Source organism: Macaca mulatta, chromosome 9, assembly GCF_049350105.2.
Source record: "Macaca mulatta isolate MMU2019108-1 chromosome 9, T2T-MMU8v2.0, whole genome shotgun sequence".
NCBI classification, from domain to species: domain Eukaryota; kingdom Metazoa; phylum Chordata; class Mammalia; order Primates; family Cercopithecidae; genus Macaca; species Macaca mulatta.
Genome location: NC_133414.1, coordinates 89,088,049 through 89,107,791, shown reverse-complemented (window position 1 = coordinate 89,107,791; position 19,743 = coordinate 89,088,049). Strand labels below are relative to the sequence as shown.

The 19,743-nt window shown below is 39.4% G+C and overlaps 1 protein-coding gene across 4 annotated transcripts in view; it reads right to left on the bottom strand.

Moving 5' to 3' along the window:
* Positions 1 to 12,393, bottom strand: part of ANK3 (ankyrin 3) — a 701,075-nt gene extending 688,682 nt beyond the window's left edge. For 3 of the 4 annotated variants that reach the window (XM_077946716.1, XM_077946715.1, XM_077946717.1), the window contains exon 1: positions 12,125 to 12,379. In XM_077946716.1, coding sequence (XP_077802842.1) covers positions 12,125 to 12,181 — 57 coding nt within the window. In that variant the 5' untranslated portion in view covers positions 12,182 to 12,379. Of the gene's footprint in view, positions 1 to 12,124 lie in introns of all 4 variants that reach the window. The other variant, XM_015147572.3, reaches the window with a different exon arrangement.
* Between the last annotated feature and the right edge of the window lie 7,350 nt (positions 12,394 to 19,743).

Here is a 19,743-nt window from a genome sequence, read left to right as displayed (position 1 = left end):
TATGATTAACAGCCATCAACTGAGCACCAGATGTGCTAGATCCTAGATGTGAGTAAGCAGACACAAAAATATCCAATTAGTTAAAATACCCTCTAGAAGTCCACTGTCCAGTTAGTTAGGGAAGAAACAGTAACTAAATAGTTCCAATAAGCTGTGTTAAATGCCATGACGGCAGAATGCACATGAAGTACCACAACACTATAGAAGATAGACTGACTGTCACCATTTGCAGAAGACCATGAAAGTTGCCCAGAAGAAGAGTACTTGAGCTTGTCTTGAAGGAAGATTTGCCAGGAAGAGAAAAATGAGAATGGCACAAATTAACAGAGAGAAGACCTGTATGTAGGTGTGGAAAAATGCAAAGGCAGACTGCATTTAAAGAAAGGTCAAAAAAAATAAGTATAGCATGGTCACAGGATCAGATGTTTCACAAAAATAAAGAGTAAAATGGTAAATTGTTTTGAGTCAAAATGGCAAAAGACAGTCTGGACAACCCCCTAAGACGTTTGGACTTTATCCTATTTATAATGGGTAATCATAAAAGGTTTTTAAACGAGGAATGACATCATATCTTTGTTTTGTCCAGATAAATGGTGAGACCAGCTATCTATTAAAAGACAAGGCAGAAAAAAGGAGAAATTTTAAGCAGTTGTTCAAATGGCCCAAGTGAAAAATGATGAAGTCCAGAACCAAAGCAGTGGCATAGGGCTGGAGAGAGGATTGGATTCAATGGACATTTGTGGAGTAGTACTGAAATGATTTGTACTTCATTCCATGAGACAGGGAGAAAGGTCTTGTTAATGACTCAGATATCTTACTTGGGCAGACAATGATTACTAACAGATAAAACTGCTTCAAGAATCCACATAAATGCACATTAAGGTATTTACTCATCCCTACAGAGTCTTCATCAATTTCTGGGCAAACCTAGAGCTTAAAATTAGTTTCATGGGGGTTCTGCAAAATAGCATGTACTAGTTTTAATTGACACCTTCATTATAGTTCAAATCTCAGAGCATGGAGAATCTTTAAATTGGCTGTAATCTTACCAGTTGGGAGGAAACTCTGCAGAAGTGATTGTGCCAAGCGCATATACGTTTTCAATGATAGGCTGAACCCAAATTTCCCTACTCAGAGAGCAACTGATTACACTAATTTTTCAAACATCTGAATAATTTCTGGCTGATCAGTAATACACATTGAGACAGACTTAAGTCTCCATGGAGACTTAAGTGGACATCCGCACCAATCTAAACCATGCCATTTCATACCCCTTACACCCCATAGCAGATTTTCAATCCAACCAGACTCTGTAAAATGAAGGACAGGGCTGCAAGGAAATTTTAATTATTGCTTATGCACCTGTTCTGTTGGACTCAGTAGACTAAGAAAGCACAGTTTTCTGGCATACCTGATGTTTAATAAAATTTAAAATTGCCAGCCAGGTGTGGCAGCACACCTGTAGTGCCACCTGCTCAGGAGACTGAGGCAGGAGGATCATTTAAACCCAGGAGGTAGAGACTGTAGTGAGCTACGATCGCACCACTGCACTCCACGCTAGGCAACAAAGTGAGATCCTGTCTCTAAAAAAAAAAAAAAATTAAAAATTAAAAAAAAATTAATTGCCACAACCTCAAAGAGAGGCTAACAATCCCAAATCTCTTATGATGTCAAATTTTAAAGTGTTCCATTATCACAGAGATAGTATTTGCTATTATTTATCATATTTGGCAAGATACTAACAGATATGGTTTGGATGTTTATCCCCTCCAAATTCCATGTTGAAATATAATCCCCAAGGTTGGAGGTGGGGCCCAGTGGGAGGTATTTGGATCAAGGGGGCAGATCCCTCATGAAGGGCTTAACACCATCCCCTTGGTGATGAGTGAGTTCTCACTGGGTGAGTTCATGAGAGATCTCGTGGTTTAAAAGACTTTGGGACTTTCCCCTTCTCTCTCTTGCTCCCTGTCTCACCATGTGATATGCCTGTCTTTGCCTTCGAAGCAAAATTGGAAGCTTCCTGATGCCTCACCAGGAGCAGATGCCAACACCGTGCTTCCTGTACAGCCTGTAGAACCATAAGCCTGTAGAACCACGAGCCAACTAATAAACCTATTTTCTTTATAAATTGCCCAGTCTCAAATATTCCTGTATAGCAACACAAAAACTAACACACTAAATTACTTCAATGGAAAAACTATTACATTGAAAAGAGCAGCTCATTTTTTGAAGAGTACATTAAAAAATCTTATATCAATATTTTCACATAGCACTAAGCAATTTGAATTAATTACCAAATCATACAATTTGATCCTTATGACTTGAGAGGAAGTAGGAATTATTATTCCCAGGCTGCATATGAGGAAGCTAAATGGCAGAACAATTCGGAATCATGCTCTTGAATCTAATTTTCACCACTTACACTCTGGACATTCTTTGTATCCCTTCTTGAAGATCATAACACCTTCCTTTTCTATTTCATTTCAGTTGCGGAGAAAACCAAAACACAGCATTGAAATCCATTCTTTGATGTCAACATTTCATTGATATTTATAAGAGGCACACTTACACAACAAAGCGTTAGTATAGATGAGACTCTTACACAAGAGCTAAGACTTTCCTTGCATTTTACAGATAAACCTGAAACTCTCACCTGTATGCCACTCACAAACAGGTGGACACTGGGGTCAAAGATGTAATCAGTTTCTCTCCAGCTTCTATACCTATCATTAAAATAATTGGGTGAACTTGTTTTCTCAGGAGAGTTCTCCTACTGAATACCAGCAACACCTCTACAGTAGCAATGGGTAGACACTCAAAGGCTGACCATTTTGAGCTGAACTTTTAACCATTAGGGCCCCTTTTTTTAAACAACCAAGGTAGCTGATTTTACAAAAATGTGCAGCATACATAAAACATAATTATAGCCATTTGCTATAACTATCATCTCAGAATTACAAATAGTGAGTAGAAAGGGAAGATAAACTGAAAAGCAATCTGATTGATGTGATGACTAAAGCTGGGGTCAGAGTGATGTGGGGTCAAGAGCCAGGAAGCATAGGCAGCCTCTAGGAGTGGAACAAAGTAAAGAAATGGATTCTCCTCTAATGCCCCCAGAAGGAACACAGCCCTGCTGACCTACAGTGGACTTTTGGCCTCCAGAACTGCACCTAGTATGTCTGTATTGTTTTTAGTCCCCTCCACCACAAAAGGGTGATCTATTATACTTCAAAGTAAACTTGGAAAACAAGTATTACAATAGAATGTGATATATTTGCCCTCCTCCCCCCAAAATTTACATATCGAAATCCTTTAAGGATAGTATACACACAGCAAACTATTTTTAGATACAATAGGATACTGAGAACCTTCTAAATCCATGAAGTATGATAAAGATACAACACTTGAAATATCACTTTAGAATTAAATATTTAGCATATTACATTCCAATTCTGTAAAAACTGACAGTACTATATGGCACATCAGTCTCTATTATCCAAAACGCAAAATTAACAAGGAACTTAATTTTTAAATCACACTAAATAAAATGTACTGTCTTGTAAACATTTTAAAAAGAAAAAGATACTACTCTGAAATTTCACTTGAAACTTAGAAAACCAATGCAAATTTTATTTCACTTGGAACATCCATCCCATATAATGATAATGTGAGAATCTCTTTGGTTAAGCCTTGTGGTAACAGAGTTAATCACAATAAAAGGAACTCAAACAGTATCAAATAACAACATATTGTCTAGTTTTGTTTAACTTCACCATCCAGAGGGTTGAGTTAACTATACTTCCTGGTTCATGGCACATTATCATTATTTTCTTTCTTTATTCCTTTTTATCTCCATACCCACTCCGATGCTCTGGGTCCCACGCAGGCAGCCATTCTAATGTGTTTAGAGAGTATCTTTATGTAAGATGCATTTTATGTAAGTCCTCTTACAAAATGTGCACTGTGCTGGGCTAATGAATTTTAAACTCACATAAAGGATTTAATGTTTATGTACTTCACACTCTTACTTTTTCACCAAGCACTATATTCTTAAAATCCATTTGAGTTCCTTCTGTTTATCTAATCCTTTGCTTTTACGGCTACAGACAACTCCATGACATGCAACCACCATTTTTCCTCTCCCCCGAGCAATGCTCACTCAGTTACCTCCCATTCCCTTCCACCACTAAAAACAGAAGTAAACAACCTTGGATATGTCCTCTTGGGGACCTCTGGTACACATTCCTGTGTCCACCTGTAGGAATGGAATTGCTGGGTCACAGAGTAGAGAACTAGTCAATTTGCTTAAGTAATGCCAGATTGCTTCCCAGAACAGCAGCCCCCATCTCCGCTTCCACCAGCGTACACAAGGCTTCCTATTTATTCCTTCCTTCCCTCATTTGGCTTTGCTGTTATATTTATTAGCTCCATAAGAACCGGGAACAAGTCTACCTCTGAACCTTGCTTTTCTTTTCAATACAATGAGACTCTCTACTTCAACTACGTGATATGGTTGTTGTGAGACATGAATGCAAAGAAATAACATGAGAGTACTTTTTAAAATACATAAATAGCTGCTTACAAAGGTAAGCAATTAGTGTTATTTTTGTTCTTATAATGAAAGTTTCTAACTATTGTCCCCCCATCCCAGCCCCACAAAGAAAGGAGATAAGTGAATGAGCCTAAAGCTTGGAAAATATACCTTTCTCCTGGATACCCAAACATGGGGAAACTGAAAAAGAATGGGGAAAATAATTTTTCTTGTTTACTCTTCTATGCATCTATTTCATCAAATATTTTATTAAGAACTATGTACCTGGCCCTCTACTAGTCCTAAAATATAAAAAATTATACAGCAAATATGCACAAAGTTCACATCCAAATTTTCCATGTATGCCTTGAATGTTGTAATTACTTCAACGATGGTAGCTTATGATATCACAGAAGAACAGCTCCTATTTATTGAGCATCTACTATATCAGCACATCATATAGCTTCTCTCAAACACTTAGAACAATCCCACGAGATGGATGTGATTACTTTAATTCTTCATATAAGGAAACAGACACAGTCAAGTGATTTGCCAAGTCAAGCAATTAAATCGTACAGCCAGAAAACCCCAGCTCATTAAAGTCCAGGTTTCTCCTTTCCACTCCATCTAATTTCTGCCTAAAAGACAGGTTCAAAGATATTTGTAGCAGAGGCAGACATAAGGATATGAACAAAATGTCACAGAAAGTACAACGATGCACACAAGGTTCAACAACAAACACTACCATTTATTTAATATTCATTACGTACCAAGTGCTCTATGTGCATTAGTTATAATCCTTACACAAATATTGTAAAGGAGCTGCTTCACCCCCATTTTAAAGATGTGGAAGCTGAGATTCAGTTTACCAAGGTCATGCAGTTGCCACACCAGTAAAACTCAGACTAAAACATAACTGTTCCTAACTCTAAAACCATGGTTTTGTTTTTGTTTTCTTTTCTTTTCTTTTTTACTGTAAATGGGTACTTCCTATTTGAGAGTGATAGAAATTTTCTAAAATTAGTCTGTGGTGGTGGTTGTACAACTCTGTAAATATACAAAATTCACTGAATTGAGCACTTTAGATGGGTGAATTCTATGGTATATAAATTATATCACAATAAAGCTGTTTTTAAAAACTTGTTTTCCTTCTGTAACTATACTTTCTTTTACAAGCTTATAAAGTCTTATTTAACATCAATGTCTTTTTTCAATATTCACATTTCATCAATAGTTACAATTGCATTTTAAAAATTCTCTGATTAAGTAAACACCAAAGGAACAATTTCCCCAATGGGTTTTCCTCTACCCTACCACTCTGATCTAAAATATTTCATTCCCTAGAGATGTGAGATAAGACATGAATATTTTCTTACAGAGTTAAGTATATGCTAACCTTGGATCCTACAATCTCAATCTTAAGCACTTACACACCCCCCGCAAGCAAAAGAAAGGCAAAGGATTTTTGTACAAAAATGTTCTAAGGATCTTTATTTGTCAGAGTCAAAAGTTGAAAACAACTCAAATGTCTGGTGAATGGACAAACTGTGGCATGTTCATACAATGAAATACTACTTAGCAATAAAAAGGAATAATCTACTAATACCTAAAACAACATGGATTAATATCAATAACATCATGCTCAGAGAAAGAAGCTAGACACCAAAATGTGTATATAGGCAATACTCATCCATAGTGAAAGAGATCAGAATGGCAGTCTCCTGGAGGGTTGGGAGTTTAACTGGAAAAGAACTCAAGTAAACTTCTCAGCTTGGTAAAAATATTCTATTGTGATAGGGTATGATAACTGTCAAAATTCAACAAATTGGACACTTAAATGTAGTGAGTTTTACTGTATGTGAATTATACCTCAATAAAGGTGATAATTAGACAGGTACACATAGCAACACATACACAAGCAGAACAAGAACCTATTATGCTTAACTTGACATCCTTAGAAACAGGGTCTTAAAAATCATAATCCATCATCCCAATATCAAATAAGCCAGTTACAGACCTCAGTTCTCTCATATCTAATCTAGGTATTTAAGGATCTACTTGGTATTTGTTTTGTTCTCAGTGGAAAAAGAGAGACCTAATCAACTATTCTCAGTGCAAGAGCCCTTTCTCTACTTAAAAGATCATTGAAACAGTCTGCTAAACTATGACATTTTGAAAAGTAAGAACTAGTTATTTCTCTGTGCTTCCCCATGTGTGCCTGATACCTGGTGTCATATAAATTTGAAAAAAAAAAACCAAAACAAAAAACTGTTAATCCAACCGAAAATGAAATCCGTGCATCTCACTGTATGTAAGTGGTGTGCTTACCAATTCTGTGCTTCTCTTTCCAACTCCATGTTCATCGCCTGTTGGTAACTTGAAATCAGCCATAGTAGAGGTAGGAATAGGCAAATGCTACAACTCAGGGCTTTTCTTCTTTTAAGGACATTTTATCAGCATACCACTGATAATATTTCAACTTTTTTTAAAAAAGAAAGAAAACCTCAAGGACCCACAGAGGCCAAGCAGTTATTCTCAATTGTTCTCCACCTACTATGGGAAATGTCTCCGTTCTTCTACACCCAAGTCCTTGTTCTTTGGTGAGTATTCAATTACCAGCACAAACTCACTGAGACGTCATCTTGCCACTTCCTGTTGGAACTAACAAATTTTTGTCGTCTAAGATGCCATCAATCACAGGGAGCACAATTGCTTTAAAATCAGATTTTCAGGGAAAAAGAAATCATTTTTTTTAAAAAAACAATAAACGTAAAAGTTCCAAACATTTGGAAAATTATTCTAACATAAGGAATGCCAATGTGAGGAGAAAAAGTGTTTCCTAGAAACAAGGAAATGTATCACTTTATTACTAATTGTCCATAACTCTTTTAGCATTTAAATTTTTTTAAATCGTAGACTGTTATACCTGGAATAAACTTTAGAAATACTTTATTCCAACCCTCTCCTTCGTCTAGTGAAGAAATGGAAGCCCAGGAGGTGATACGTTTCTGAGGTTACAGAACTAGTTAGTTGGAGAATGGGGACTTCATTCCTTGACTCCTGGTTTTACTACCATTGGTCTCTCCATCAGTTACCAGACAAAGGTTCCAACCCAATTTCAGGTTACCAAATTACAACTTGTATAGTCTTCCTGAAGGTCAATTTCATTATGTATAAAATGCCATCATGTATAAAATGCCAGGGGTGGTGGGTAACAATACTCACCCTCTAGTTTATTGTGAAGCACATAGAATCTACTGTGAGAGGCACAATAAATCATGATTGTTATTATTACTAGACAATGCAGTTATATTTTCAAGATGCATATGTCTTCTCTATCTAGTTGGATTATATACTTCTTTTTACTTAACAGTAAAACCCATAACCCATGTGTTCACTGTGTACCTAAGAGTGCCTTTTACATGACAGGAGCTTAAAAGTATATGTTGTTTAAATAATGGAAGCTGCTACTAAATCTGAATATCAGGTCCTTATCATTTTTAGGTTCTTAATTTAACAAACATTAATTGGAGTTAATGTGTATCAAGCCCTATGTTTGATGCTAATGAGCAAAACTGCAATCACACAGCTGCTTTTTGCCAGATTCCCTATAAAGCATCATGACATGAAAAAAGTGGGGAAAGAGAAGCCCTACACTTGTAGAGTATATCCGTAGCATGAAGCCTGGGCATCCCCCAGAGAAGTAGCACAGCCCAGAAATGCAGCTAGATGACATAATAGCTACCAAAAAAATCACCATAGTTATCTTCAAAACACATAGGAAAACAGCCTTTCCAATTTAGCAACACATAGTTCTTAATTCAACAATGGCATTCAAATTAACTTCAGTTCTGGCATTCAAATTAACTTCCCCTATCAGGCCAGGTCCAAAATATATGTTAGGGCCAATTTTTCATTACTTCCCTTCTCTTAACACCATCTGAAAATGACAGTGCCAAAGCATCATCTGATCAAAAAAAAAAAAAAAACACCAAAATAATTTATTTCATATTTTAAAGCTCTAACTCCAAACACTAGATCACTTAGCCTCAGGTTATTAATATACATCAAATACTAGAGGCAATTTATTCTGGGAAAAATACCACCATCTGCTCAGAACTGAAAACATGTAACATCCATGTGATTGCTTTCTTCTTGCCCATCACACCACATGACACTTGGTAATTAATCCATACAAGACCTTCCTAAGAGAGAAAATTCACGAGTAATTTCCATAAAACATCAACAAATTGCTTCTATTTTGGTACCACAGATATCACCCTCACAGTCAAAGAGGAATATGATCAACTCCTGGAAAAATCTCCTTCCTTTTGAATGGACAAACCCTTTGGAAGATTTTGTTTGTCCACCTTCAAGCATGCTAAGACAAGTGTCCAGGACGTATTTCAACCATGAATGTAGATTTTGGAAATGTTACCACATCTTTTAGAGTCTAATCAGGAAAAAAGATGCATGGTCCTCAAATAAATACTGTACTTAATGCTAAAAGATTTTCATTTTTTTTTTTTTTTTTTTTTTTGAGACAGGGTCTCACTTCACTGCACTCCACCCAGGCTGGAGTGTAGTGGTGTGACTATCGCTTACTGCAGCCTCAACCTTCCAGGCTTAAGTGATCCTCCCACCTCAGCCTCCAGAGTAGCTGGGACTACAGGCACTTGCCACGATGCCCTGCTAATTTTTTCATTTTCTGTAGACACAGGGTCTGGCTGTGTTGCCAGGGCTGATCTCGAACTCCTGGGCTCAAGTGATCCTCCCATCTTGGCCTCCCAAAGTTCTGGGATTATAGGCATAAACCATCATGCCTGCTCTAATAGAACTTTCAAATTATAACTAATAACAGCTGAGCTTCTAGTACTTAAAACACATATCTAGGAGAAAGTAGACTACATTAAAACAACTTTTAAAATTGTATCGTGCATAGAAGGCAATTGAAAATTTTTAAGCTATTTTCATATGTCAATACTGGATGAAAATAAAAAATTGCAATTAAATGGTCCTATTGTTCCAAGTACCTTGACATTAACCTGGCATCTGACTGGCATTCACATTTGCAAGACAAGGATATAGTCATATGAACAGCAGCCCAGTCAATACATACAGGGAAAAGTTACTTCAGATCTGATTAGATCTTTAGTAACCTTGATCTTTCCAGAAGGATAAACTTTAATAATGTGAGTTTGGGGAAGTTGTATCAAGGCTAAACATTCCAATTAAAATTCATTATGTGTTCTAACTCAGAATCAATCTTGTGTAAAAGTGTCAGATGGTTGGACTTGTCAGTTTCAGGTATTTACTTCATTCAGAAAAGTAAAAATGCCATTTACATAGGCTAGAATTTTATATAATCTCCAATTTGGATTATACGGATTCTCTATAATTACAATAACACATTCTACAAAAATATACAGACATTTTGTGCATAAAAATGAATAACTTTAAATAAAGAAGTAACTAACTGGAGATTAACCTGGGAAAAACTGCTGAGAGTTCATAACAATTATATTCTTCTCAGTTATCAACATATTATTCTAGAGTTAGGCACACTTACTTTCTTTAAACTCATGATCACTGTAAAAAGAAAAAAAATAAGTACTGAAAAAAAGAAAACCACAGATATACATACACTAATATGAGCACCACCACAAAAATGCAAACAGATTCAGAATCCACACTGTTTCCTCGGATTCCAAAACACATCATTGACCTTTACATTGTCTGAAGGATCTTGAGCTACAGTATCTGCTATGGAACCTAACACATCACTGTGTAGATTATGAAACATATTTATTTATGCCTTAACAAAAAGAACACTGAGAACCATCATAAATAACAATCTAACTACAGTCCAAATTCAAAACTCACTTATTTATCCTCCACTGATTTGAGAACTAAGAGAAGTTGGCCCTCCAGATATTAGTAGCTGATTTGGAGATATTCAAAGGATTGTTTTGCTTCAGTCAGTTTTTGTTTCAGAACTGTGGTTTTAACTTTACATTCACTTTCAATACAGAAATTTGCTTCCTTAAACATGCACCGGTTTGAGCCCAGGTCAGCAGATTATAACGCTGCCTGAACTGCTAAAGCAGCAATCTGTGTCCACTCTGAGACTGTCTCCTTCTAAAGCCTACCTGCCCTGACCTACCCTCCTGGAATGAGGTACGGTATAACCCCAGGATGACTCCTCTATGCTTTTATTAATAAGAGAAAGTGACCTCTTCCAAAATTAGACCACCCACACTCTCAAACAAGCAAAATCAAAATCAGAATCCAGGTAGCAATCAAAACCACAAATTGACTTGGTCCAAACTTCAGAGTCTTCTTTTGAAGACTCCTCACTGATTCCCCGAGGATTTTTAGAGATGACAACTAAAGGAAAAACATGACATGAGCAAGATGTGTGTTTCAAAGGCAATTCTACATAACTTAAAACTAGGTGAGCTGTTGTTTTCAAGACGATTCAAATGTGCCTCATTTTTAAAACACGTAGTATTTATTCTTTGGCGAAAATAGGTAATGCAAGCCCACGATTTAAAAAAACAAAAGTCCTAAAAGGTATGTGAAAGGTAAGTCTCCCTCCTCACCCTCTCATTTGTCTCCCCAACTCCCCTTCCCGGGACAACTATTTTTTCTCAGGAACCCTTCCCTAGCCATTCTATACACATGCAAACATAAGCGAGTGTTTTAAACCAATTATGCCACATTATACACACCGTGGCCAAAATTGCTATTAAACGCCTCCGGGCGTAAAGGTGGCAATCTGCTGAGGGGTGTGGGGTGGAAAGAAGGAGACTACCTTGATGCTGCGGTTTTGGTCGTCAAGCACCCGATTTCTACTTCGTGTTTTTGTTTGCATGCCTTTACAAGGCTCTCGGAGATCGAGAAGGTAAACCCACTAAAGCCATCCCCGGGCACTGCCACGAGAGCCACCCTGCTCTGCACGTTTCTGTCTGAATATATAAAGTATATTCTATACTTTCAGGGAGTTAAATCGACTCACTTTCAAAAAAGAAAAAGAAAAAACAAAACAAAATAAACAAACAAAAAACGCCTAACTCTGAAGGTAACTTTCAGAACCAGGTGATTTCCTCCCCGCCAAACGTGCAGCCTCTGCAGCCTGCTTTAATCGTGTCCTTAGGAAGGGTTCAGCCTGGCACGGAGTTGGAGGGGCGAGCCAGGAACAGAGAAGCCCCAAAACGAGAGACCGAGGTGAGGACGTACTGAGCCCGGGGCCCGCTTTTCTTTTTCTAAACGAATGTTTCCAAGCAGAAGCCCCAAGTCCTCGGGCCCCCCTCTCTCCTGGGGATGCTCCAGCACTGGAACCGAGTTCGAGCTCTCGCCTTTTTCCCGGGTCGCAACTTCCAGGCGCAACTGGGCCCCCACGAGCCGCAGGACCCGGGTCCCCTCCGCTCGCCCTCCAGGAGCCTCGCGGCACCGCCTGGCACCCCCAGGAAGGCAGGACTCCAGGGAGTCTCCAGAAGCCTGGGACCCCCGGCCCGGGCCTCCCGCCCGCCCGGGTCCCCGCGTGCCCCTGGGTGAAGGCAGCCACAGGTAGGGGGGCGGCGCGGCGCTCACCTGGCCAGGAGCGGAGTCCTCTGCGCCCGCGGGAGAGTAGGAGGCGGAGGAGGCCATGTTGTGGGGCTGCTGCTGCTGCTGCTCCTTCCAGGAACTCTGGTCTCTCCTCCCCGTCCCGCTCCTCCGGCCTCCAAACGTGGGACTTCTTGGGAAAAAGTTCTACCGCGACTCAGGAATGCCAAGCGCGGCCCCGCGACGCCCGCCCCGCGCGGCGCCTCCTCCTGCTGCTGTGTCCGCTGCTACCGCCAGGTGCCCGCGCTGGCCGGTGCGCGGGGGGCGGGCCCCGCTCAGGTAGAGGCGCGGCTGGGCCGGAGGCCGAGGCTGCGCTGCACCTAGCTCCCCGCGATCACATCCAGTCGGCCAGGGCCCAGGAGCTAGGGTAAGAGGCGGGTGGCTTTAGGGTGACTCGGGGCAGCAGAGACAGCTCCAGGAAGAGATGGAGGGCGAGTCCTCTTTCCTCTGGGCTGCTGAGTAGAGTTTCATTAGCCACCCCCAATAATAATAATAATAATAATAATAATAACATGGCTTAAGGGATAAAATCATCTTTAGGCAATTTTGGTTTTGCATTTTTATTATTATTAATCGGTAGCGTACAATCTATATAAAAGCAGTTTCCCAGGCGGATAGCTTCTGAGCAATGCCCACAGCCTCCCTTCCACACCGCAGAGGTCCTGGCAGCACTCAGATTGCTTCAGCTGCTTGCCCAATTAAAATATTAAACTCCGGAGCTGTCCGGGTTGTGAGGGAGGCACTGAATCTGATCCAGCAACGGAATGGGGAGCAGGGGACCTCTGAGTGTCCTTGTTTCTAGGAGCTCACATGATAAGGGTTTTGCTGCACTCCTGTCCTGGACAAGGCCGGTGGGATAGGTGGATATAAGGCCGCTGCCCCCACAGAATTCACTATTCTAGTTGGCGTGGGGCGAGGGGAGCAATTACCCTCACTTAATGTCTCCTAAAGGGAGGACATCTCTTTAGGATGAACTAGACGGAAGATAAGTCTAGTTAGTGCACCGAGCAGGGCCAGGGCATTAAATGACTGTGAATCACATAGTAAGAAATGGATTCCTTTTTGGATTCTCTTTCAGTTCTTCTGTATACAAGGAGAAGTATTCTCTCTCAAACAGTAAACTCCCTTTTATCACAGAGCAGGCTCCAGGCTCAAAGCCCTAGGTAAGCACTGGTATCTAACTGGAATTTATAACATTGTTTAATTTTCATTGTTTACTTCCAACGTTTATTGTTACTGTTATTTTATATTTAAGGCAAGTGAAAGTGGGTTTTCTATTTAAGGTAGGGATCCAGAAGTTCTTTCCTAGCAAGTATATATGTTTAAAAAATATTTTAAAAGGGTAATTGTCCAGGTGGGACTGGGATAAGCAAACTTTCAAAAGGTAGGCAGGGAATTACTAAAGTATGGGAAACATACTTTTGCCAACAAGTAACGACTAAATACCGGAATGACTTTATTACTAGAGAACACTGCAGTGAGTTAGCTATGTCTCCTATCTAACATCTTGCTCATTTTCTCCGTAACACACATTAAACTGAAATAACATTTGTTGGGCATTAGCTCGGTGTTGGACCCTGTGCTAAGCACTTTATTCATGTTTTCTCACTTAGTCTTCCCAAAACCCTTGCAAGACAGGCAGCATAATCTGGAAACTGAGTCTCAGAAACATTATTTAGCCAAGATCACACACTAATAGAGCAACAATAACTCTTTAGGCATTCTTAACATGAGCTTTATAAACCACTTCGGAATTTAGCAAGTCCATAAACCTCTTGAAATTTTATGTTAAATTCCATGTGCTATTTCATAGGGTGAAAGCACATCATTTTCATCAACTTTTCAAAAGGATTTATGTGTCCCCAGAAAGTTAAGAACCACTGTCATCATTCTTTCCAAGACTATCCTATGCCTTGGATTTTAAGGTCCGTTGGGGCAAAGGTTTTCTTTTATCTCTCACTGTGCCTGGCCTAGTTCTCTATCCCCTCGGGCACTCATAGGAATTGGTTGCCCAAATCGAACGTGTGAAGCAGACAATACAGACTACAAGGGCCAGGTGCTGGTGGCTTGGGAGGTGCATCACCTTGGTTTAAAGCCTGCACAGACACAGGTATTTTACAAGCCAACTCCCTGGCACCGATACAGCCACAAGAGCCATCTTAAACACGAGGTAAGCAGCCAGCCAGGCAGACAATAGAGAGAGAAAAAACTCTACAGGAAGTTAGCACGAGGAGCAGCACCTGGGAGAGAAGTCCAGAAAGGGGTGCTTCCCTGTAGAGCTATTCCAGGCCAGTCTGTTTATCTGGCCATCTGTTTCTGAGAAATACTTGTGTTCAGGAGCATCAGAGACACTTCCCCTCCTCCCGAGGCACGCTGCGACACAGCTGAAAAGCTAACTGGAAGAAGTAACTGACAGGCTGGCAACATCTCTCCTACCTTTAAAAACTAAACCAAAAATCTTTCCACGCAGCCTATGTTTGTCTCTGAGTTTGTCCTCCTCTCTGTTTCTCTTTTCACAGCTAACTATGTTAAAGGGATAGTGGTTGACACTGGGGTCCCTATTTTCTCACTTGCACACTACTTTATTTATAGTCATCAGGCCTCTGCCCTTCCTCAGCTACTGAAACTTCTCTTTTCAAATTATGGTTCATCTCCTCTTTGCCACAGCCATGAAAGACTTTTCTAGACCATATCTAGGTTATTTTTTCAAGATCATTTCGTATGGCTGACTGTTATCTCCTCCTTAAACATCTTCTAGGATTTTGACCTCGGTCTGCCTTATTTCTCACATCATGCGCTATCTCTTTGTGATCTCATTCACATTAAAGCTTAGCTATCACACAATGACTCCCAAATCCAACTAAGACAATTACCCTGAATCCCAAACCCAATTTCATCTCATCCAAAAGGGAAAATGCCATTTCTCCTTTCCTACTCCCAAGGACAACAGAATCATGTACTCTACCAATGCTCCCTAGCCTAGCACCACCAAGCAAGCAAGACCTTGAAGTCAGGGGAGGAGACTCTGCCCCCTACCTCCCAATCCAATCAGATACTGAGTCCTTAAATGTCCCTTCTTATACATCTCCACTACATCCCTGCCTTTGATTCTCTAATGGCTATGATTTATTGAGCAATTACTATGTGCCAAACCACGCCAACTTGCATTTTCTCATCATCTCTTACCTGGACGACTTCAATATCCTCCTAATTTTGTGTAGTGTATCAGCTCTGTCCAATCTTATGATTTGTCTAAAATTTCAAATCTGTTCATATGTTTATACAATGTTAAAAATTTTACTTGGTAGCTCATTCTGTCTTTCACAATAAAGGTTAACTCAACATGGGTCCTTGTCCAATTCTTCCACTACATCTCAGTTGCTCTTCATCAGCATTTCCATCTCCATTCCCTTCTCCCTCTACCTCAGGCAACACACACACACAGCCATCATGAATTTCTTGCAGTTCCCCGCAAACACCAAGGCCATTGTCCTTCTACGAGCCATTTCTTCTGCCTAGAAAACCCTTCTCCCCATCCTCCAGTTATCTGCTTCACCCCTTGCCTGGTTAACTCCCATTCATCCGTCAAGACTCCTCTCAGAAAATACATCTTCGAGGAAGCCTGACTCTTTTTCTATTACAATGTAGTTTGTTGCCCTTTGTTCTGCCAAAACACCCTGCAGCCTGCCTCTAACAATTTTGAAGAATTTGTTCCCAAACATTTTCTGCAATTCAGAAATCTAAACAATTACAAAAACTAGAAACCTAAACAGAATTGATATGAGGTTATTTATAGTCTTTTTCCCATTTAGTATGACTAGTTCTGTGTCTTAACTATGAAGTACTTCCCCAGGCCCTTTTACTGGTATTATGTGATATACAGTGTGTGTACCATATCACTATTCTAAAAATTCTGAATCGCAAACGTATTTGCCTTCAGGGGTTTCAGATAAGGGTTATAGACCTAGATAACCATTGCTTTCATTGCCTATGTTTTAATCATATGCTTCTTGATGCTTTGATTATCTTTTTCATGTCCAAATCACCATGACCTAATGCAGTGTCTGGCTCACTCGAAGTTTGCTGAATAAATTAAGGGTGTAGTTTTGAATTTGGACTGTATTTCGTAGAACTGATTCCTGAGGTTGAAACCTGACACCTCTCCTTGCTTCCCAATTGACTGTTCCTCCTCTAGGCTACTATACCTTGCATGCACGTCACATTTCTAACTGTAGAATAATTTTTGCACTTCTGTCTCTCCAGTGAGATTGAGCAGGTTGAGAAGAAAGAGGATGATATATTTACTAATCTTTGCACTTCTGAGTTTGAAATGCCTAAGACAATGTCAGGCACATTATACACACTAGCAATCCATTTTGTTAAATGATAGAGGGTAGAAAGGAAGAAGGGAGAGAGAAAGAAAAGAAGGGAAGTTTTTTGTTTTGTTTTGTTTTTTTAAGATGAAGTCTGGTGGAATGTGAGTTAATCTCTATTTAGAGAACTGTAACAGTGGGTTCCAAACTCAATCACTTCATAGCATTTGTCTTTTTTTTTTTTTTTTTTTTTTTTGTCACCCAGGCTGGAGTGCAGTGGTACAATCATAGCTCACTCAACCTCCTCAGTAGCTAGGACTGCCAGCAACGTGACACCCTACTCAGCTAATTTTTTTATTTTTTCATAAAGACAGGGTCTCACTATGTTGCCCAAGCAGGTCTCAAATTCCTGGGCTCAAGCAATCCTCTCACCTAGGCCTCCCAAAGTGCTAGGAATTACAGGTGTGAGCCACCGGATCCTCTAGTTTGTCACATTCTTGTACCACCTTTGTTACCTAATGTTTTTATTTACATTAATTTACTTTTTATCTAAACACATATTTTAACCTTTATCCCATTTTATTAAAGGGAAGCTGAGGTACAAGGAAATACAACCACTGAGTCAAGGTCACATAGACCATGACTGGCCAATTAGAGCCACCAGATTTCTGTCTGTAGTCATAGATCTTCCTTCCTAGGCACCCACTGTTTGAAGCTGGAGATTCTGGTCTGTTCCTCAAGATGACACTGTGGTCATACTGTTGGGTCCTTCAAATGGTGCAATGCGTAAGTCACTGGTGTTTCAGTTAGACTCCCTCCAATGTGGACAAATTTGGTCAAACTCTAGTCGTGTTTCCTGTAGTGGATAAATGGTCGGAGCCTCCCCAACAGTCCCAGGCTGGCTGACCTTGGACAACAGGACTCTCACTTTACTTGGTATCATAAGGAATGACATAGTGCCTCACATTTCCTAGTTTGTTATAAAGGATATTACAAAGAATACAGATGTAGAGGTACATAGGGCAAGGTATGGGGGAAGGAGCGTAGAGCTTCCATGCCCTCCCCGAGGGGCCAGTCTCCAGAAACCTCCACATGTTCCACTATCTGGAAGCTCTAAACACATTTATCTTTAAAAGAAACTTTCTTTTAGTACCTTAGGAAAAATCACTTCCACTTACACTAAACACACAGGATGAAAACATTATTATACATTTCTTGTTTTATTCTGTATTCTGTCTGAACCCCTCTCTGTTGAAAAGAAAACTTAGCGAGCACTAAAGGGGCACAAAAACCAGAAAGGGATGCAAATTTTCTCCTTGATATTATCAGGAGGGAAAGAGAAGCAAAAAAGTAGTCTCATATTATGTGATTCAATATTATTTAATCCCCTATCCTTTAGCCACCTACTGTTATCAAGAACCGTCAGTAGAAATGGGTTTGAACTTTCCTCTCCCTCACTCAGCTTCCGAATTTATGACATTTCCCCACAGCTACAATGAGACACTATTCCTTCCAGAGTAGTTTCTACTATAATTAGACACTAACAATTATGTTTAAACAGCAGAATTTTTTTACCTGACCATTAGCAAGAGAGAAAAGCTGCTTTTTTACGTGGTGTCTATGAAATCTCCAAGAAACAAGGAAACAAGAGTTAATACAGAAAGTTTTAGCCTGTGAGAAATTTTTTGTAAAGTTCAAGAGATGATGTTTAATGAATATGTGTTTCTTTCACAAAAGAAGCAATAGAAAACATTTCTCAAATAGAAGAGATGTATATTTGCTTACCACAAGCCATGGGGAGTATGATAGTATGTAGAAATATGGCCCTTAATTTGTGAATTTAATGAGGGAAAACAGCTCACCAAGCACAAAGTTGAACCGAAATGTTTTCTCTCCTGTGGCTTTTGGCCTTTCCCCTCCAGTATGGTCTCGACTGGGTAGAAACTCATACTTTTAAATACACAGTAAAGATCATGGCTTAGCAATCTTTTTATCAAAGTCAAGTGGAACGAGAGTATAGTGTTTATTTATCGAGTTAGTGTTGCAATCCCATGTAGAATATGGTTAAGTAACTTATTTTAGTGTCTATTTCCATTTCTTAATCCTTTAAGTTTTTTCTAAACATTTGAAAGGAAATAGAGATTATCTGATGTATTCTATAAAATGACAAACATTGTCTGACTCAACATATTTGAGATAACTTATTGTTGATTTTAAAAATCCAGCCCCAAAGTAGTTTATGAAATAGGATAAGAAACTTCATAGCAGAGTTACAGAAGACAAAATAATCAGTGTGATTCATTCTACTTTATCTCCACATTTTGATTAGAACTTTTCATCACTTCTTTCTATTCACTTTGGGATTTCTAAAACATTTAAAGTCATGGCAATATGTATAATGGTCATATCAATCCTTAAAAATATGCATAAAAAGTTAACATAAAGCAAAACTAACTAGTGAGAGAAAATAAACTGGTAACTTTTAGCCACTTATTAATAAGGAAAAGCGAACTTTGTTATCTTTGCCTGACTTCCCAGTGAATTGAACTGTGTTGGTTCTAGTTGAGGGTGTTTGGGAAAGAAAAGAGAAACTTTATTTTGTTCATTGGCATGGCATCTAGGACACAGGGGAAGAGGAATAAAAAAAGTGACACCATCAGAACAGAATTTGGGGGAATAAAAAGGGCCAGACTTTCAATTAAAATATTTTCATCTAGCCAGGTGCTCTATCTCACACCTGTTATCCCAGCATTTTGGGAGGCTGAGGCAGATAGATCATTTGAGCCCAAGAGTTTGAGACCAGCCTGAACAAGCACCATCTCTACAAAAAAAAAAAAAAAAAAAAGACTTAAAAATTAGGCAGGCATGATGGTGCATGCCTGTGGTCCCAGCTATATCCAAGGCTGAGGTAGGAGGATAATTTGAGCCCGGGAGGTGGAGGCTGCAGTGAACTGTAATTGTGCCACTGCACTCCTGCCTGGGCAACAGTGAGACCCTGTCTCCAAAAAAAAAAAAAATTATTTTTGTTTCTTCCCACATACTCCTCCTAGTTCTTTCTCATTTCACCCTTTACTCTCCTCCATTCTGATTCTAAACCAGAATCAGGCTCTCTCAATTCATACCTGTTTTCATCTTATTTCTGAACAAAGGGAAAAAATAATCATCATGAAGGTACTTGATCTACTCCATGCATGCTTTGATTCTAGTGCCTATGGAATTGCCTGTTTTAGCCTTTGTATTTTATAAAACTGTTTCTAATGGCCATGTATGGAACTTCTTCACCTAGGAATTCTA